Genomic DNA, 21,371 nt, shown 5'->3' with positions numbered 1-21,371 from the left:
AAAATTAGATTTAGTGACTTAGTTAAAATTATATTGACAAAGAAAATGATTCCATACATCAAAATTAAATTTAAACTCTAAAATAATTAGCGAAAATTAAAAAATAAAAACAGAGAACATTCTCGAAAACGAAAATCCAGTAAAAAAAAATTTTTAAGTGTGGGAACTGGGAAGAGATAGTCTAGTTGGATACTAGTGGACCCCACAACACCGCACTTTTTTTTAATTATTATTTGTTTTTTTCCTCTCTACCCTTTTTATCGGACACAGATGATGTTCTTGTTTCTCTTCTTCTGTATCCCTAAATAGCCTCTCACACCTCTCAAAATTTCTTCTTTCTTCACACCCACAAATTTCCACAAGAAACCCATTCACTTCCACATCTTCATTCTCTTTTCTAATTTCAATCACATACCTTCATGTGTGTCTCAATTAGTTCCGAACTTCCAGATTCACACAATTTAAAGACTTAAGTTTTTTCCTTTTGTGTTTGTAGGGTATTATTGAGCTATTGAGCTATTAATCGCTTTGATTTGGGTCTGAGGTTGTAATTGTTGTTATGCCTTGTTTCGGTGGTGTTTTTTCGTGTTGTGGGGTGTTAAGCACTTAAGGTGTTTGTGTAATTGTCTCTGAGGATTTTAGGTTAGAAGAAGAAGAGGAGAATGAAGAGAGGGAAAGAGGAAGAGAAGGTTGTTGGGGAAGCAATGTTTCCAAGGCTTCATGTGAATGATACAGAGAAAGGAGGGCCAAGAGCACCACCTAGGAACAAGATGGCACTTTATGAACAGTTTAGTGTTCCTTCTCAAAGGTTCAACAACCAGCGTCTTCTACCAATCAATCATCCAAGTACCCCATCATCCTCAAGCCAGGTATAATTATTGCTTCGATTTTGTGTTGTGGTTATTGTGATCCACTTTTTATAGTTCTCATGAGATTGTTTGTTTAGTTGATTCTAGCATGAGACTATGACTTGTTGTGTATCAATCAATTTTGGGGCAATCCTCACTTTTTTATGTAATTCCTAGGATCTTGGAAATTATTGTCTTTTGTGTGTGTGTGTGTGTGTGAACTGAGATTTGAGATATAAAAATCTTATGTGTATGGTTCTACTTCTTTAGAACTGATTGTAGGTAGAGTTAATTCTGACAGAATTGGTTTAGTTAAAATTGATTTTTATGTGAAGTCATTTATGTTTAGTAATTTACTTCTCTAACAGTGATTTTGTGTGAGGAAAATATTTGCACTTCTTCTAAAGTCAATTTTAGAGGTAAGAACTTATTCTAGTTGAGAAAAACCAAACATGATTTAAATGGCCAAAATCAATTGTGGTGGAAGGGAATTGACACTCCTCCCTCCAACAGCTCGTCCAAACATGTAGGAACGTATAACAGTTTTATGTTCGGCGTATGTCAATTGTTATACATTCTTATGTGGCCTCACTGTATTTATGGATTTGAGGAGAAGGCTTGTAGATACTTTTATATCCAATTATTAATATTGCATGTTTTAAATTCAACTTCTGTTTTGAAAGTAGAAGAATGTGACAACCCTACTTGGCCATGAAGACTCTGATTTTTGTGACGAACTAACCATGTCAACAATATAAGCTGCTCGTTGAAGGTTCATGAATGGCTTCTTTTATGTATTGCAAACATAAGTTGATTTAACTTACTTGCAGGGGACTGGTCCTGAGAGGAGCTATGCATTCCCAGTTCATAAACCTTCTCAAGCATCTACTCGTCGAGAAAGTTATAGTTCTCGCCAATATGATGGAGCAAACCTGAACACTCCGTCCACACAAGTTGAACAGAGGAGAAAGGTAGATGATGATGACTTCATGGTTCCTGTATATGTTCACTCAAGGAATGGTCAATCAAATGATGAAACAGTTCAAAGTTCCAATGGGAGACATCTCACTCCAATGGTGAGGAGTGAAAGACATCCATCAATAATCTCCAATGGACAACAGCCAGTAATGTCTTGTAGAGACATATCATCAAGGGAAACCGTTGATGGTCTAAGTCAAACAAAGACAATTCCTAATCAAGATTGTTTTGTGTCAAATATTAGTAGATCACATCATGCTGATGCTTGCTTATGGCCAGTGTCTGTTGCTGGCTCACAAACCAATGATGATGAACACGGCGATATCTTGACAGAAAACCAAACTAGTCCACAAGAGGATAACAATGATCCTGAATGTCAGGATACACAGATTGGTGGCCCAATGCAAGGGGGGAATTTAGATGACAGTGATGACATTTCCAAAATCTCCAGTATAGAAAATTCGTCAACCTTGAGAGTTAGTACTGATGATGTTGTAGGGATACTAGGTCAAAAACATTTCTTTAAAGCAAGACGAGAAATTGCCAAGTAAGTCTCATGTTAAATTATTAGTAGCATCTGCCTCTCTGGTAGTTTTTAACCATATTTTTGTGAAACCGTGTTACATGATAAATGCATATTATTATATGCTCAAGTCTAATAGTGTCTTGTTAATTCTTGAGTTTTGTGAATTTTATAAGTCTGATTTTTCATAAAAGAAGTGATAATTTAATTTCTATGTCTGCCAGGATTTCAAAATTAACACCCCCCTCAACCCCCAACAAAAAAAAAGTAACAAGTCCTAAGTTAGATTTGGTGGAAGTTTGATTTCTGATGTATGATGAGATTTTCTCTCCCTTCTCCTATTCTTTTGCATGCATATTTAAGATATTTGGTATAATTTTGGAATGTGAAAGTTTTACCCTTGGAAGGTAGATAGAAAGGTGAATTTCCAGGCTTCTAATTAAAGCTTCTGCTTTCTTGTCTTCCGTTGCAAATTTTAAGCCACATTAGTTTCTTTTGGGCATTGTTAGTCATATTAGTCAATATGGTTAAGATATGTGTTTTAGTTATGAGTTCTAACTCTGCCTTTGTTATTTAATTTTTTTTATTCTACACATTCTCTCAAATTTCTCTTTTCTCTCTTTTTTCAGAAGTCACACACCTTTTAAACTAATTTACAAATTGGTTATAGCATAAAAGAAAATGTGACTCTGAAAAAAGGAAATTTAAATATTCTTGGGGTCCCTTCTAGATTGGTTTTTCTGTTTGTTCAAAGTCTTACTAATGTTTCTATGGTGGGTACTGGATCATCTTTATAACAGGGCATTGAGCAATCTTAAATATTGTACTATGTCGGAGAGGGACCCTTGTGACAGCCGATCATCTCATGATTCACTGTTTGGATATTCCTGTCTTGGTTTCCTCTTACTTTGGTTCTCAATGTGACCATTGGGGCAAGTCCCCTTACTACACTTGCCCTTAATTACACTGAAGGACTTGGGCTAAGAAGGGGACCAAGTATATGCAGGATGATCCCAGGGAGTATGGTAGGGACGCTTCGAGAGTTTTGTGATGACTTGAGGGGTCTAGACTAATCATAATATTGGGTTTTCTGGTATCGATTAGATGCCTTTTTTATCTGCTGTATATGTGCTTTCTTCTTCCTGAAAGAAAGATAACCATAAAGCTTTAGATTTCAAAGGGTTGGATTTTCTGGGTGCTTTTTATTGTGAGATCTTTATATTTTGATTTAGAAATGGCAGATGCTGAAGATGAGTGGACAGATATTACTTTTGTATATTATAATTTGTTGTCCGATATTAGCTATATTTTGTTAATTTGTATTAGATTTTTAAACTGAAGCAATCTATGAGTAAACAATAGGAATATTGAATTTGGAAACAAATATGGTTATAAATGTGTAGTTAATATATTTTAATCTCTGTGGAATAGTCCTCTTAAGATTTCTATGAACATATGAAATATTTTGAGTACATGAATGGTAGATTTTTTGACTTAATTGATTAGCTAAGACTAGAGATCCTCTGATTTTAGTGGTTACTTGTTGATGAAATGGAGTGTCACATGAGAATTTCACATTATTTTGACTGCTAGAATTTTCACTTCTTCTTGTCCATTCTATTTTATTTTGTTGTGTCTAATGTTCCACACCGGACGAGTTTTGTGCAATTGTCTTGATTGAACTCCCATTCCTCTGTACAGTCAACAGAGAATATTTGCAGTCCAAGTGTTTGAATTGCACAGACTGATCAAGGTATCATCATAATCTCCAACACTAAGTGCCTTGCACTATTCTAAATTGGAAGCTTGTTCGCCTATCTTGCTCGCTTGCACAAGCACACAGTTTTGCCCTTCCACTTGGTTTGTGCTGATTGGTTCTCTTTTATTTAACAGGTCCAACAGCTGATTGCTGGATCGCCCGAACTTCTGATTGAAGATGCTGCTTTCATTGGAAAGATCCCTTTGAAGGGGTCTACTACTAAAAACCTCTCACTGGAAGAACTTGTGGAACCTAAGCGACAAAATCTAAAGCGCAAGGATGATTCCCAGAAGTTAAACCATAAGATGGAATGTTCAGCTGAGAATGCAGTTGGGAAAGCATCTTTTTCGTCCCAAAAAAGTGGTAGCCACCATTTGAATTACTCTTCTACTCCAGGAGATCCACACCAAGCCAGTGGTGCCGCTGATAATAGAATGGCCCCCATGTGTTTCAATCCGTCACCTGGGCATCAATGGTTGATTCCTGTTATGACTCCTTCTGAAGGGCTTGTCTACAAGCCATATCCCGGACCGGGATTTACTGGGTCATTTTGTGGAGGATTTGGACCCCTTGGGCCGGTTCCTATGAGCAATACTTACATGAATCCCGTCTATGGACTCCCGGCTTCGCACGAAGCAATTGGGGTCCCGCCTTACATTCCTCCAGGAAGTCATGCCTACTTCCCTCCTTATGGGATGCCATTTATGAACAATCAAGCAATGTCAGGGTCGGCCGTTGAACAGGCAAACCAGTTCATGGCACAAGGTTCTCATCTTCAAAATGGTCATTCATCAGCCGACAGAATGGATTTCCCTGCTCATAATCAAGGCTCCTCTAATCAGCCGGTACAGAGAACCGGATCTGCATCGCTTGCTGGGAAATCTCGTACACCAAAGGATAGCGAGTTCCAAGGAAGCTCCACGAATAGTCCTAATGAAACGGCACAACAGACTAGAACAACACAAGAAGTTGCTGAAGCAAGAGAAGCAAATTCACCTTCCCTTGTGGATCCTGTGGTGGTAATAGATGGAACCAATCAGTCTCACGAAACTAGATCGGAGACTAGGGTGATCAAAGTGGTGCCTCACAACCGAAGATCTGCAACAGAATCAGCTGCTAGAATCTTTTTATCAATTCAAGAAGAGAGAAAAAGGTATGATTCCTAATAATCAGCATATGGAATTCCATCGGTTTCTGCAAGTCTTTTTTATGGTCGGATATATATGATGTGACAAATGAATGTAAGAGGCTAAGTATACTATAGGTTTCGCCTTTGACCAAATTACAAAGCATATTTATATCATATGTAGATATAATATGTTTATGGAATATCAAAACTGGTCAAAATGTAACACTAATATATGTTGTCTACTTATATACTTGTTTTTTCATTTTATCGTTTATATTAGATTTTACCTTAGTGATCCAATCGTGTATCTGATTTTGTAAACTTTTACGAATAGACATTTAGGGACGATTTAGTGATCCAATCGTGTATCTGATTTATTAGGATTTAATTTAAATGGGTTTTCTTCTACTGATTTACTGAATGAGTTATAAGCATAAAAGGCCAAATATAAACAAGTCAATAATTTGATTTGCATAATCATAACTACCATAATTTTCATATTCTAGAAACTAGAAAAAGAACAAGGGCTATTTTATTTTACTACATTTCCAATTTTCACATAGTGCTAATCCTCTATGGCTCCATCATTGCAAATTATCACTCAATTTTGGAAATTTCTATGTTTGGTGTTTGTTTTTCATTTTTAAAATTGTGTGTGGTAAAAATTGGAAGCTGGAAATATACTTGCAAATCAAACATCCTCAGTAATTAGTTATTCAAAATAGGACATTTCATATTCAAATAAATATTAAAAAATTTATTTCATACAATTAGATTTACTATATAATAGTAAATGATAAAAGAATAATTTCTCATTTAATTTTTAAAAGATATTTGAGCAATTGCTTGTATGTGCTTACCGTCCAAAATGTGGTAAATCTAGGTTTATTATTGTTGTCATGATAAAAATGCGGAGCTACGCCTATCTGCATTAGTTTTCATTAACCGTATGAATGATCGTCTAATAGAATAGTTGTAATTGCAAATTGTGTAAAATATTTTACACTGTCAATATATCAAATTAAACTCTAATTATTATGTGGTATTTAAATGTGTAATAACTAATACTAATACATATCACTAATATAGTGAAATAAAAGACACACAAACTAGAGTGAAATATCAATGAAAGTTGAAAAAAGGATATAATAATTTCATGTAAGCAATATCAATATTGGGAAAATCCCCTGCTTGAACCCACATAGAAACTGAACTAGGTCCAATTTTGATGCCACCATTGGTTTCCAAACATTTATGTCTGCTTCCATGCCATCATATCTTCCTTTAGCGTTGAGAGTAAAGAGGGCATCCTAAATAAATATCATGCAAAACAAAGTATATAGAAGCATCATTAATTATTACACTCTCTTGAGAAGATATAAATTAAATTATTTATTGCTTTATTATTTTTATTGACCGCTAAATTTATTGAATAATACTTTAAATAAATTCTTAACAAATTCTTTTCTACTAGATAAATAAATTAGTTTTTTAAAGAATAAAATAGTTCCTAACATTTAAGAAAAAGTAATAAATTAATTCTTAATTTTATAAAATATAATATAGCTAAATGATTAAATTATCTCAAATTTTAAAGATAAAAAATAATTTGTTTAATATTCTAAGGAATCAAGTGTTTAGTTTACCTTTACGCCAGGGTTGGATAATGCAAAGTAGTGGTAGCATTAGGTGTCTGCATGATATACCAAATAATAGTAAGCTATATTAATAAGTGCCAAATTAAATGGAACCAATGATTAAATAAAAATTTATAAAATTTACGAAAGACTCGTTTAAAGAAGAATAAATCTGTGGATGTATAATTATGATAGAAAATATCTAATGTTGTTCTTTTATAATAAAGTTAAATAAATTAATATATAAAAAAAATATTCTCAAAGCTAAAACAAGGAACAAGACCTTAATTTTTTTTATTCTTGGGTAAGTGCAAGAAAAACAAACAGCGATTATTAGGAGAAGACTAATTAATAACGGGATAATATATCATATTTATTTACACAATAATAAGAACAAGTTCTGACCTCTGTACAATATTGTTGAGAATTTTCTTATTCCTTCAACAGAGTCACATACCGAAAAGTAAGAGATTATGAAAAATATGATGATTTTGATACATATTTTCACCTATCAACCTACTCGAATATTTCTTTACTTGGATAATCTGATAAAAATGTTTTGAGAGATCATGACCGATTTGTCAAAATTATATATGTAGCACTCTTTAAATAATAATAAGTTTAATTGGTCTGTTTATCTCTAACATTTACTAAGATTTTAATTAATTTTGAAAAAAGACAAATCAATCATTGACTTTTTAGTTCGCAGACATTTAAGTTTCTGATAATTTAAAAATACATTTAAATTTATAACCTCTTCAAAATCTGGACATATCGATCCTGAGTCAAATTTGTCCAATTTTAAAAACCCTCTCATGTGTGCATCCGTATTAATCAGATCACTACAACGAGTTTGATTTTTTCGTTGAGTCTCACAGACTCAAGTGAACATGAGGGATTGATATGTCCAATTTTTAAAAATGTCAGAAACTTAAATGTATTTTTAAATCTTCGAAAATTTAAATATCTGCGAATCAAAAGGTCAAAGACTTATTTGTCCATTTCTTATTAATTTTAATTGTTTAAAAATTTGTAATAGAGATTTTGTATTAAAAAAAACTCTTACTAATTTGAGTTTTTTTTAAGAATAAAATACAATGATACTAGAATATTGAAAATTCTTAACTCTTAAGTCATTCTATATCGAATACAAAACAAATATTTCAAAAGATGTATTTTTTAATAAAATATAATTAAAAGGGATCTAATTAATTTTTTTATCTAATACAAATATTCAATTACAAATTTCTAAACTATAAGGATTTAATTAAAACTTTATTGAGACTATAAATATTTACTGATTAATTAAACCTAAAAAATATTAATATAATCAATTTATGCAGGGTTCATCATGTCAAGTTTGAACTTTTCTTTTTCCTTTTTTTCCGTTCTTTTTTACAGCAATTTTTTTCAGTAATGTCATATATATTAAGTACTTGTCAAACTTGAAAGAACCAAAGAAAGTAAAATGTTAATAAGAATGAGTATATAACATTAAAGGAGGATAACATATATAGCTTGCATTCATTACATTGACCTAATTATATACTTTTTTTTTTTTTTTTACTCAAGATAAGGAGACTCGAATCCGCAATTTCTAAATAAATATGAGGAGACTATGTCATTTGAGTTATATCTCATTGACACCTAATCATGTACTTTTACCCACTTAAATAGTATTTAATTTAATTATTGGACATACATCAATATAAATATAGTAATGCCAAAATATTAATAAGTAAAAACTATCAAAACAAACAACAAAAAGCAACATAAGCTTAGATATAATTAAAGCATAAACCTTAGAAAATAATAAATAATGCAAATTAAAGAAATGTATTCTTAGAAGCCCTATAACCTAGAATATGCTTCATATAATGAATTAATTAACTCTAACATCATAATAAATGGCTACAACTATATGAAAAACAAATTAAAGGCACATATAATTATAGTCACTTGAGCCAGGACCACCATAATATAACTCAGGATCTTCAACATAATCCCCAAGAAACCTAACATCATAGCAATTATATTCATCAGAGTAGGGATCAACATATTCAGGAAACTTCAAAGATTCAGAGTTATCATGAATTCTCATCCTTTTGAAGTAGGCAGAGTTGGGTTGTGAGCCAAATTTACCATTGCCCATGTTTGTTTTAGTGTGAGGATAGTGTAAAATCTTAGAGCTATAAACTTCACCACCCCATTCCACAGAATCAGCATTGTAACATAATGTTTCAAATAGCTCTGCTGGCCAATACCCTATGTTTGTCTTCTCTCCATATTGCACCCACCAATTGTTAGTTAAAATGTCCTAAATAAATAAGGAAATTAAATTAATTAACTCGATTAAATAAATAAGAGCAATTTCAGATAATTAACTTTTTTTGAGTTAACATACATCAACTAATTCTTTTAAAATTATTTTGTTTATTTTGAATTATAGATTCTAAATCAAAGACTTTTGAGTGTAAATTCCAAATTATAAACTTAAATATTAAAGTTAGATAATATTGATCACGGGTGTTCAAGATCCGGTCCAGACTCAAGCATGCTTGTCAAGCTCAACCCCCTTCCCTCCTTTTCCCTCACCCTTTTGGGTCGGGCCAAGTTATGCTTTGGTCCGTCCGATCCGACCTAAGACTACTTTTTATAATTTAAAATAAAATTAGTAATGTCATATTTTGTTTATACTTTAATTAATTTTTTTTATATTATACGGTATTGTTTTGTTTTAAAATATTTTATTTTGGTATAAATAGGATATAATATTTATTAAATTTAATTTTCAAAAATAAAATTTTATTATTTTAATATATAAAATTTTAAAAATTTGTATATACTTTTTAGGATCGAATCTGAGGTCTAATTAAATTCGGACAAAAATATACTTGGTGACCATTTACGGTCGGATTAGAAGTCTAATTAAATTCGGCCTGTCCCATGAACACCTTTAATGTCAACAACTAACTAACCATTAATTTTCTATATCTTTTCAATAAATAATATAAAAAAACATACAAAACTAATTTTTAGTTAGTCAATATTAACTAACTTTAGATTTTATGATTTATAATTTATAATTTATGGTCTATATTTAGGATAAATAAAATAATTTTAAAAAATTTGAACGATATTAGCCAAAAAAAAATTTAATGCCCTAACATTACTCAAATAATATGTAATAGGGATAATAACAAATTAAATTAAAACTAGGGTTTTATTTTGATATAAAGTATTCTGACCTTATAGATGTAAATATTTATATCGTATGGAAGGTCACCGGGAACTGGAATGATTGGATAAATTGCAGCACCTAATGCAATTTCTTTACTAGTTTGAACAAAACCAGGACAAGTTAGATCAAAGCAACCCGTTTTGTTTGAACCATCAGCCTGCATTATTATCATGTAACTATTTTTCAATTAACATTTATTTATCGGATCCTTATATAGAACCCAATAATTAATTAAAATTAAATGCTTACCGTCCAATATACGAACACACGAGTTTGTCTATCACCATATACACGCGGATTGACCTGTTTTCATTAAAGACAAATAAAAGGATTGAAATTTATTGCTAAAAATGCCTAAAATTAAACACAACTTGGTGTATATAATTTTAAATTGACGCATGAGGCAGTTAGCATGTTTAACAAAAAAATGGCACTTTAGTTGGTCTGTTGGTGACCATTTATCATGCAAAATTTATTATTCGAACTTTATACGTACAAGTAATAAGAGAATTAAAATTAGGGGACTAATAAAATTAAAAAAATTTATACACTAAAAATTTTAATTTGGGAAGCCATTATTCCCCCCTTACTATATAATAACTACCGCCCCTGAATTTGTCCAAACTCATTACTTATGTAAAAAAATTTAAATTAATAAAAAATATTGTTGCCTTCTTTTCCGTAAAATTCTTTTTGGGGTTTCAAATAATTGTGAATTGTGCATATACTGTAAGCCTCTTTTTTTCATATATGTTTTTTTGGTAACAAATATTAACTAAAATTATACTGATACATATTATGTCATGAAACTACTTATTTCAACAATTTAAATTAGAATTAGCTAAAAAAACTATTTATTTTAATAAAAAATATTATTTATATATTAAAATTAATTATTAAAATTAATTATTATATATTTATATAAATATATGTTATTTAATTTATTTTAATATATATTTTTATTATTTTGTATTATAATATATTTTTTATATTAGTGACTGATTTTGATAAAAGATTTTGATATACATATTGTTTTCGATAATATATGTTAGTTTGTGTTATGAATGAATGAATTACCGCCCATCCAGATTGAACAGATTCAAAGTGAATATAAGAGCCAGTGAGGAGAGAAATCTGTGCAGTGCTGAATTCATCATCTTTCTCAACAAATGGCCAGCATACATTTATATCTGCTTTTGCTCCCAAGTACCTGAACCCTACTGCGAACAATATTGCCTTCTGTATATATATATTAGGTACATGCTATTGTGTCTATGCATCATTGGTTTGTTATATATAATTTAAATTTAATTAAATAACTATATCAAATATTTTACACTAATATTATTATCAATATATTAGTATTTGTAATAGACTCACAGAGTGGTTTCTTAGTGGTACATAGGAGTCAAGATTCTCATGAACTTGTCTAGAGGGAGAGAAGCTAGGTTTCTTCCTTCCATATTCTTCAACTGAAGGAGCCTTAAGCATGTCATTCTTTCTTATTCTTCTAATAGGTATTGTTCCCTCTGGACATGTTCCACTTTTCTTCCATATTTGGGAAGTTAACACCCTCAATGATAATGAATCTTCAGCATCCTTTGTTTTGCTTCTACTTTTGGTCCATTCAATAGGTTCCTTCTTTGCTGAATTTTTAGTGGGAGCCATCTGATTAATATGCAAATAAATGTACTAATTAGTAGGTAATAATGTAGTGCATCAAGGATGTGATTATTTCAGAATTTTTTTAATAACTAAAAAGCACATTCATTTCCATTGAGGAATAAAAAAAAAATTAGACATTTTTTATAATTTTAACTACATAAAAGATGTTGGAAAGTTTAATTATTCTGTCGGCCTTTATAATTTTATTAAATTTTTAATTCGTATACTATATCAAAATTTTCAGTTAGAAGCTTACTAATATTTTTTTAAATAATTAATTATAAACAAATTATATATTATATATAGTGACCTGGATTTTGTGATCTTTCAAAGCAGGGTGATCAAAAGCTGGCTGCTTATTAAGGTCAATGCAATCAATAATATCCCCATCTTCACTCTACAATTATTAGTCATGCAATACATGTTAGTGAGATTAATTAGCACCAAAATATTAGTAATAAGCATCTTGTCTAAAAACAACTTAAAAATGTTGAGAAACTTAACAAAGTAACTAATTACCTACTTTTTAATGTAAATGCTGTAGAGGATTTGATTAATCATTGACAAACATATGAAAAGCATGTACTAGTTTTTCTTCTAACGATCACATGCAATATATAATTAAATAATTAATTTGAAGAGTATAAAAATAATTATTATTAATTAGTAAATACTTTTTTTTTTACCTTGATGGTTTTCAAGGAGTGCCTTCTAAGATGTCTCAATTTGTTCTCAACTTCCAAAACCTTCTGTTTGGAGAATGCACCACCATGGTTTACAAAACTTTGAGCTATGATTGCTAGGCCCAACAATAAAAAGATGAAAATTATTTTGGAATAATCCATCAAGATTTAATTTGATAAAAGATTATCTATATATATTATTTATTGGTGATTATTATATTATTTGAGACAATATAATTGAAATGGAAGACAAGGATATGATTTGGGGTTTGAAAACATATGTGTTATGTGCCATTAATTATTATTATTTATTGGAAACATATATATAGATATGAACTAACCAGAAAATAAGACATTATTGCTTAACAATATAATGAGTGAGTAGTCAGTGATGACTGCATGATTTACCATCTAAATATGTCATTCAACTTTTGTTTTATGATGATTTTAATTGGATCTTTGGCATGAAAAGCATGCTTCATTTATCAGGTACCTCCTTTTTAGTCTTTACTCATTTGTCAAGTTAAAAGAAAATTGCAAATATTTAAATTAGATATAATGGATAATTTAAAAAATATTTTTATTTTTCATCATATTTTAGGAATCCAGTATCTTCATAAATAATATGATTTAAGAAGATTGAGTATCAATTCATTAATATATATAGAACGATATATATTATTCCTTTTTTCATTATTCATAATTTCAAACTTGAAATATGTACATGAAGTTGAAATCATGGTAATGGAAGGAATAAACAGATATCATAATTACTTTAACTTTTGAACTTACATGCACAAAAGCCATAATCTTTGCAATGTATACAAACATGTTCATAGTTGTAGAGTTTTACCTCGTCTAAAGATAATTAACTAGCTAAGTATATGGCATATTTATTTAGTTATGGTTTAAATTATTTCATAGGTCCTTATAGTTTCCAAATTTTTAAATTAGGTATATATATATATATATATATATATATATATATATATATATATATATATTTTAATTAGGTCTTATACCAAATTAAATTTTGTAGGTAAGTTTTTATTGTGATAAAAATATTAAAATTAACAGAATATTTTGTTAAACTATATAAAATATTCAGTCAAATATTAGACATATTCGTTTTGTTTAATGAAATATTCCGTTAATTTTAACGTTTTTGTCACGATAGAGACTTAATTATAAAATCTAATATAGTACAGGTCTACATGGACACAATAAAAAAAATATATATATATAAAGACCTAATTAAAAATTCAGTAAAATTATAAAAATTGACAGAGCAATTAGACCTTTATTTATTTATTTATTTATTTATCTTCATGTGTTAACTATTCGTTAAACCCACTCAATTTAAAGAACAAGGATATACAAATCTTTTCATTCTTTGATTAACAGGACAAATATTTTTTAAAAGAATTTTATAATGGTTTTATATCTTTTATTTTAAGAAAAATTAAATACTAAGTAAATTTTTGATACAATTTTGAAGATAGTCTATATTTTTAAGTAGCTAGTTAATTGTTTATATTAAATTTAAGGACAATTCACTTCATTAAACCAAATACATATCAATATTACTTGAATATCTCAAATAAAAAAAATCAACATAAAAGTCTCAAAACATATTTATATATAAATCGAATTAATTAATATTTTGTATTATTAGTGATAGATAATGGCTATTTTTATGTGGAATTTAAATATTGTAAATTTTAATATTTTGTGTTATTAGTCATTATAAGATTATATGTTAATGTTTTATGTTCAAAATGCATAAGACTTTATACTAATGCATAATATTGTATTATTTGTATTGATTTAAATATTTGGTGTTATTAGACAATATTAGTATTAATTATGATTATGCTTTAATTTTAGAGAAAAGGTTTGTTCTTATTATATTTTTGTAAATGAATTTTACTAAGTGAATTGTGAAATAATGGTTGGAGATTATGTGATTTTTACATGCTTAGACCCGATTTTTATCCAGATTTCACTCGTCCCGAAAGTGCGTAAGTTTCATCGGATTAGGATCGAGTTAAAGTCTAAAAATTAGGCCCGATCTATATTTTGAGTCAGATTTAAATTAAGCTAAATTCAATATAGCCCGGCCCATGTACACTCCTAATAAAAAAATTTAGTATTTACTTTATTTAATAAAAAATAAATATAAATTTACACTAAAAATAAATTGAATAACAATATATTTTGAGAAAGTGTTACAGAATCGAGGGAGCGAGCTTAGAGAGAAGAAAACTCGCTTGCGATTGACGCCAACGGAAAAAAAAGAAAGAAAGAAGAAAGAAACGAAAATGGTGCTCCTCATGCTGATGATCACCGCCGATCTCGAAAACCTAACCGATCTTCAACCTCAATCTGGTTGCAATGACCCTGACTTCCCCTATATGTTCAAGGTCTTTCTCGTCATTTCCCCTAATTCCATTCTTCCATGCTTCTCTCTTCTTATCACTTCCCATTTTCTCTCTCTGTAGGTCAAATGTGGAAACTGCGGTGAGGTCAGCCAGAAAGAGACTTGTGTTTCTTTGAAGGAGACCATTACTATTCCCAGGAGTAGAGGTATCGCTCATCTCTTTCAGAAGGTACAATTCAATTTCAATCACTTCTTTTTGTTGACTGTGTTTTCAGATGTTTCGATTCAAGAAAAATGGATCAATTGTGTTTCGTTGCAGTTATTTGATGTTATTTGTTTTTCTTCCATTTGAATTTCTAAATCTTGCAGCATATATATGTGTTAACGTCATAGATTCTTCATTCGAATAGGCTTAAATCTTGATATCTCGAGGGTAGAGGGAGAAGTAGAAAGAAAGAACTATAATTAGAAGCCAAGCCGTTCGGTTCAGACTTCAGACTTCAGACTTCAGACTCCTTAGGGTTTTTGTTTCGGAGTGAGTTAGTTTTATTAGCACTGGATATAAGGGTGTTAGCGTTGTCGAAAATAAGATTGTGAATAGTGAAGTTGAGTTCAGCGAATTCCTACTGGAGTTAGCTGTTGATGTGAAAAGCTTGAATGGTTTATGTTACAATGGTTTTAACATAGACAGGATTTATTATGACTGACAATGATGTCATCTAGTCCTTTTAGTCGACCCTGCGGAGTGAGACAAGACTGTTGGTGACGATGATGGTAATTTGTTAATATGTTATTAGGAAACTCGCAAGTCGCAAGGTGATGTTATCCAGTATATTATTTGCAGTTTTAATGGATATAGCTTTCGTGGAATTCTTTCAATAAGGGTGAATGCTGCACTCTGGAACACGAAGAATATGCAACTCTGGTGTCTGTGAAGTTATCTATCTAAATAGTTTCTTGCATGTGGTTGTAGACTGGATGAGTACTGGAATTTTCGTTTTTATTGACTTGACAACTTCGAAGTATATATATATATATATATATATATATATATATATATATAAGCTCTTTTTTAGTTTAAGAGTTAAGACTGAGAGGAATTTTGTTTCATTTAGCCTTATCACAGAAAGTTTCCTTGGACTAGGATCCTCAATTACACTCAGAAGAAGGTACAATTAATCACTCTTCAGCTCTTGTTATTTTTGTTAACTGTGTTTTTAGATGATTCAATTCAACAAAAATAGATCAACTCTTGTTATTTTTGCATGGCCAAATTTGTAACCTGTGCTACCCAGCAATTACTTTGGTTGTAATCTTCCATTAAATGAGCTAATACAGTTTGCCCCTATTTACCGTATAATTTTATTCATGCATTCTGTTTGATTAAATGGGTAGAAGACATGTGAGAGGCCCCATTAAGGAGGGTTACCGGATAGATGATAGTCTTAATAGCTAGAGATAGAGGGGGAACTGTGACTAGAAGGCCAGAGCCCATTAGCCCAGTAGTTTTGGGCCAATTAAGGGTTGTTAGGGATTTATTTATTTAGTTACTAATTATCAATATAAATAAGGCATCAGTGAACTAACAAATTATGAATTCTATGAATTCCTATGGAGTTGGCATGGTACTTGACTCAAAAATGTTGTATCACTCTGATCGTAATGGTTTTAATATCGACAAGATTTGACTAGCACTGATGTCATCTAGTAGAACAAAACTTTGCTGTTGGTTTTTTATGACTATAGTCTCCATTGAATTCATTTCAATAAGATTGATTTGAATGAGTGCACCACTGGAGAACAAATGATATGTAGCTCTGGTATTTTTGAACCGTGAAGTTATGCTGCGCTCTGGAACACGAAGAATATGCAACTCTGGTGTCTGTGAAGTTATCTATCTAAATAGTTTCTTGCATGTGGTTGTAGACTGGATGAGTACTGGAATTTTCGTTTTTTATTGACTTGACAACTTCGAAGTATATATATATATATATATATATATATATATATATATATATATATATATATATATATATATATATAAGCTCGTTTTTAGTTTAAGAGTTAAGACTGAGAGGAATTTTATTTCATTTAGCCTTATCCCAGAAAGTTTCCTTGGACTTGGTTCTTCGATTACGCTCCGAAGGTACAATTAATCACTCTTCAGCTCTTGTTATTTTTGTTAACTGTGTTTTTAGATGATTCAGTTCAACAAAAATAGATCAACTCTTGTTATTTTTGCATGGCCAAATTTGTAACCTGTGCTACCCAGCAATTACTTTGGTTGTAATCTTCCATTAAATGAGCTAATACAGTTTGCCCCTATTTACCGTATAATTTTATTCATGCATTCTGTTTGATTAAATGAGTAGAAGACATGTGAGAGGCCCCATTAAGGAGGGTTACCGGATAGATGATAGTCTTAATAGCTAGAGATAGAGGGGGAACAGTGACTAGAAGGCCAGAGCCCATTAGCCCAGTATTTTTAGGCCAATTAAGGGTTGTTGGAGATTTATTTATTTAGTTACTAATTAGCAATATAAATAAGGGCATCAGTGAACTAACAAATTATGAATTCTATGAATTCCTATGGAGTTGGCATGGTACTTGACTCAAAAATGTTGTATCACTCTGATCGTAATGGTTTTAATATCAACAAGATTTGACTAGCACTGATGTCATCTAGTTGAACAAAACTTTGCTGTTGATTTTTTATGACTATAGTCTCCATTGAATTCATTTCAATAAGATTGATTTGAATGAGTGCACCACTGGAGAACAAATGATATGTAGCTCTGGTATTTTTGAACTGTGAAGTTATGCTGCGCTCTGGAACACGAAGAATATGCAACTCTGGTGTCTCTGAAGTTATCTATCTAAATAGTTTCTTGCATGTGGTTGTAGACTCGATGAGTACTGGAATTTTCATGTTTATTGACTTGACAACTTCGAAGTATATATATATATATATATATATATATATATATATAAGCTCGTTTTTAGTTTAAGAGTTAAGACTGAGAGGAATTTTGTTTCATTTAGCCTTATCCCAGAATTTTTCCTTGCCCTAGGATCCTCAATTACGTTCGGAAGGTACAATTAATCACTCTTCAGCTCTTTATTTTTGTTAACTGTGTTTTTAGATGATTCAATTCAACAAAATAGATCAACTCTTGTTATTTTTGCATGACCAAATTTGTAACCTGTGCTACCCAGCAATTACTTTGGTTGTAATCTTCCATTAAATGAGCTAATACAGTTTGCCCCTATTTACCGTATAATTTTATTCATGCTTTCTGTTTGATTAAATGTGTAGAAGACATGTGAGAGGCCCCATTAAGGAGGTTTACAGGATAGACAATAGTCTTAATAGCTAGAGATAGAGGGGGAACTTTGACTAGAAGGCCAGAGCCCATTAGCCCAGTAGTTTTAGGCCAATTAAGGGTTGTTAGGGATTTATTTATTTAGTTAGTAATTAGCAATATAAATAAGGGCAGTAATGAACTAACAAATTATGAATTCTTATGGAGTTGGCATGGTACTTGACTCAAAAATGTTGTATCACTCTGATCGTAATGGTTTTAATATCGACAAGATTTGACTAGCACTGATGTCATCTAGTCGGACAAACTTTGCTGTTGATTTTTGATGGCTATAGTCTCCATTGAATTCATTTCAATAAGATTGATTTGAATGAGTGCACCACTGGAGAACAAATGATATGTAGCTCTGGTATTTTTACTTGGCATGCAGTGCAAATTCTGAGTGGAATTCTATTTCATTTAGCACCTCTAACTTTTACTTGGCATGCAGTGCAAATTCTGTGGCAGGGATGGTACAGTGGCAATGATTGAAGGAAGAGGCCAACCTCTTACTCATTCACAAAGTCAGTCAGGGAAGTATGCTCCATTGATGTTGTTTGACTGTAGGGGATATGAGCCGGTGGATTTTGTATTTGCTGATGGATGGAAAGCTGAGTCGGTGAGTCTCCTTATTGTTGCTCATTGTTTTCTAAGTGTGGTATACTATGTGTGATTTCCTATTATAGTTCAGTGTTGCTGATATATCAACTAAATACTGCAATTAGCTCATACAGCTTTTCTCTAAGGTGGTAAAAGTGAACATTATCAGGGTTTATGTTTACTGTTGAAAACTAGATATACGTTATCCCTTATGCTTGAAAATTACTTAAGAACTCAAAACTTGCATGAATATTAATTTTTGTGCTGAAACAAAAGTAATAATTATAAGCAATAATGATTAGGTTCAAAATAAATTTATAGTGAGAGCCAGACCCCCTTTCATGCAAAGTTGTACTAGTTGATCATTTTCCCCTGATGCGGAAATATCTATCTTCACTTCCTTAGGTATTGGCTTTGTCATCTTGTTTTTTCATCCAAATCATTTTGGATATGTTATTTCTGATTTCATGATTGTTGAGATTATCAGCAAATTCTGTAATCCTTCATCTGATTTTCATTGTTTACTTGAGGTTTTGACTTTTGACATGCTTCATATTTTTTGACAACATAAATTTTCCACGTTTGTGCCTATTTTGTATTTTTCGAATAATGCAAGTTGTACCTTTGTAGCTGGAGGGAACCAGATTTGAAAATATTGACTTGTCAAGTGGAGACTTCGCCGATTATGATGAGAAAGGAGAGTGCCCTGTCACGATATCCAATCTTCGCTCCACTTTTGAGGTGGTGAAGTAGAGTAAACTAGTTTGCTGTTTGCTCATTTCCGGGTACATAAAATCGACCGTTCCATGTTTTACCTTTTAAGCTCACCTTTGGTTGTAATTAGGCACTGTATTCGTGAGAACCTTAAAACTATACATGTTAACCATGATGTATTTGGAGGGGGGAGAAACAGCTTCCTATTTCCAAGTGATCGATGTGAAGCACATTTTATTTCATATTTGGTAAGTTGCGTTATGTTGATTGATGTCTTTGTCTAATCTGAATTACCTTCTTAATGATGAGAACCTCTGAGACACCTCTTATGCCATAACCCCTGTGGTGGTTGATAATTCAAAGTATCTGCATGTTTTCCACTCCCATTTTGACACACAGAAATCAAATGTGGTGCGTTTTCTGTTTTCATGAATAAAAATCTTTGAATGGCTCCCAAGTGTATTGTATGCTTATTCTATATTTCCATCTGAAGATCTCATTATTGTCTTGCTATCTTCTAATATTCACAAACTAGGTATTCTATTCTGAATTTTTCCATTATCTCCCACTTTCCCTTTTTCCTGTTTCTAATACTCCACATCTTTTTTTTATAGCTTTATATTGCTGGAATAAATTTTGAAAATATTAACAAATCAATTTCAATGCTTTTAACATTTTTAATTGATATTCACTTTGGAGGATAAGTCTGACTGATATATCATTTCAAAAAATCCAGAAGAATAAGATGACGGTAGAGTGAAAAATACTAATTAATTTGATGATATTAAAACGATAATAAAAATTAAAATAAATTTAACTCTGTTTGATTTCTAGGTTTTAACGCTCTCATGTTTTTTGGTAGAAGTCTTTTTTATTTTAAGTGAAATAACGCGCTCAATATAATTATTCACTTGTGTTTTTGTAGTAAGATGCTGCATTCTTTATTTAAATGTTTTTTGTGGTTTTAGGTTAAACTAATATTAGTTGTGAATAATACATCTCTAGTTTTTTTAATTAAAAAATGATTAGTAAACTGCCAAAATCGATTTGATTTAGAGTTTTGCTAACATATATTTTGTTATATATATTAAATATATTATCTATTTTTTTCACCAAATATATATAATAAATGCATTAAAAAAATTAAATTCTATATGTTTTTGTGTTAGGTAAACAATGAGCATCTTGAACAATATGAACAATTACTAATCAAATAAAAATATACTATGCTCTAATTTAATGTTATTAATTAAATTTAAAATTAATTTATTTTTTTAACCATATTAATTCACATAGTTCAAAAATGTTGTTAGTTATTTATATTTTTTCTTCGTAATAATATCCGGAGCCAAACCCTTGTGTTTTATAGCGTCCCCACACCCCACTCCAAACTGGGGGAAAGAAGAATTGACATAGACAGCAGCCAACAATAATGGAATTGTTGCCATGGGCCACGGCAGCTTCTGCAGTCAAGCATGTTTGTCTTTGCCTTGGTAAAATAAAGAACACTATTCACACTTAAATAAGGAAAAGTTGGTGTATTTTGCATTAAGCCATTAAGAATTTCACTTTTTATGAAAACTAATTTGATTCATAGAGTTATGATATTACTTGAAGACTCACTTTGGACAAATTAAGTTTCCCCTAACCCGTGCTAACTTTTTCGTTGGTTCTGGCTAATCTATCAATCACTAATTCAATTAATCTCCTAACTTTTCAAAAACAAGAGGTATATTATGCTAACTTATTTAATAATGAGTACGTTTCTTAACACATTTTTATCATATGTAGTATTATCATTCAGCGACAAAATGCTAACAATATGTGAAATTACAACTAATTAAAAGGTATA

At 30.8% G+C, this 21,371-nt stretch overlaps 3 protein-coding genes across 4 annotated transcripts; 2 read left to right on the top strand and 1 right to left on the bottom strand.

Moving 5' to 3' along the window:
• The first annotated feature begins 259 nt into the window (after positions 1-259).
• Positions 260-5,537, top strand: LOC112697694 (protein EARLY FLOWERING 3). The gene is made up of 4 exons (XM_025750978.3): positions 260-869; positions 1,679-2,373; positions 4,051-4,102; positions 4,243-5,537. The coding sequence occupies exons 1-4, from the start codon at positions 663-665 to the stop codon at positions 5,272-5,274; spliced, it is 1,986 nt and encodes a 661-aa protein (XP_025606763.1). The 5' UTR covers positions 260-662; the 3' UTR covers positions 5,275-5,537.
• A 3,270-nt stretch (positions 5,538-8,807) lies between these two features.
• Positions 8,808-13,300, bottom strand: LOC112805969 (protein neprosin-like). Its single transcript, XM_025848284.1, has 7 exons — positions 13,256-13,300; positions 12,091-12,177; positions 11,496-11,783; positions 11,193-11,354; positions 10,365-10,418; positions 10,123-10,272; positions 8,808-9,191 (listed from the first exon to the last, which is right to left on the bottom strand). Exons 1-7 carry the CDS (start codon positions 13,298-13,300, stop codon positions 8,808-8,810), a joined length of 1,170 nt encoding a protein of 389 aa, XP_025704069.1.
• A 1,349-nt stretch (positions 13,301-14,649) lies between these two features.
• Positions 14,650-19,790, top strand: LOC112697699 (uncharacterized). Of its 2 annotated transcripts, XM_025750985.2 has the most exons (5): positions 14,675-14,886; positions 14,965-15,072; positions 15,959-16,012; positions 18,657-18,824; positions 19,436-19,790. In XM_025750985.2, the coding sequence occupies exons 1-5, from the start codon at positions 14,785-14,787 to the stop codon at positions 19,556-19,558; spliced, it is 555 nt and encodes a 184-aa protein (XP_025606770.1). In that variant the 5' UTR covers positions 14,675-14,784; the 3' UTR covers positions 19,559-19,790. The 2 variants fall into 2 exon arrangements, with proteins under 2 accessions (XP_025606772.1, XP_025606770.1); XM_025750987.3 differs by lacking the exon at positions 15,959-16,012 and having other exon boundaries at positions 14,650-14,886.
• The last annotated feature ends 1,581 nt before the right edge of the window (positions 19,791-21,371 follow it).

This window comes from Arachis hypogaea, chromosome 16 (assembly GCF_003086295.3).
Source record: "Arachis hypogaea cultivar Tifrunner chromosome 16, arahy.Tifrunner.gnm2.J5K5, whole genome shotgun sequence".
Classification (NCBI taxonomy): Eukaryota; Viridiplantae; Streptophyta; class Magnoliopsida; order Fabales; family Fabaceae; genus Arachis; species Arachis hypogaea.
This window is presented reverse-complemented; position numbering and strand designations above follow the sequence as displayed.

What these genes read in the sequence shown, in the direction of transcription:
- LOC112697694 (XM_025750978.3), top strand. Translation starts at nt 663, where the DNA reads ATGAAGAGAGGGAAAGAGGAAGAGAAGGTTGTTGGGGAAGCAATGTTT. An exon ending in CCCCATCATCCTCAAGCCAG is followed by an intron (nt 870 to 1,678) that starts GTATAATTATTG and finishes ACTTACTTGCAG; the next exon opens with GGGACTGGTCCTGAGAGGAG. An exon ending in GCAAGACGAGAAATTGCCAA is followed by an intron (nt 2,374 to 4,050) that starts GTAAGTCTCATG and finishes TCCTCTGTACAG; the next exon opens with TCAACAGAGAATATTTGCAG.
- LOC112805969 (XM_025848284.1), bottom strand. Translation starts at nt 13,300, where the DNA reads ATGAACATGTTTGTATACATTGCAAAGATTATGGCTTTTGTGCAT. An exon ending in GTGTGTTCGTATATTGGACG is followed by an intron (nt 10,273 to 10,364) that starts GTAAGCATTTAA and finishes ATAATAATGCAG; the next exon opens with GCTGATGGTTCAAACAAAAC. An exon ending in TAAATATTTACATCTATAAG is followed by an intron (nt 9,192 to 10,122) that starts GTCAGAATACTT and finishes TTATTTATTTAG; the next exon opens with GACATTTTAACTAACAATTG.
- LOC112697699 (XM_025750985.2), top strand. Translation starts at nt 14,785, where the DNA reads ATGGTGCTCCTCATGCTGATGATCACCGCCGATCTCGAAAACCTAACC. An exon ending in TCGCTCATCTCTTTCAGAAG is followed by an intron (nt 15,073 to 15,958) that starts GTACAATTCAAT and finishes TGTTTCATTTAG; the next exon opens with CCTTATCACAGAAAGTTTCC. An exon ending in TCAATTACACTCAGAAGAAG is followed by an intron (nt 16,013 to 18,656) that starts GTACAATTAATC and finishes CTTGGCATGCAG; the next exon opens with TGCAAATTCTGTGGCAGGGA.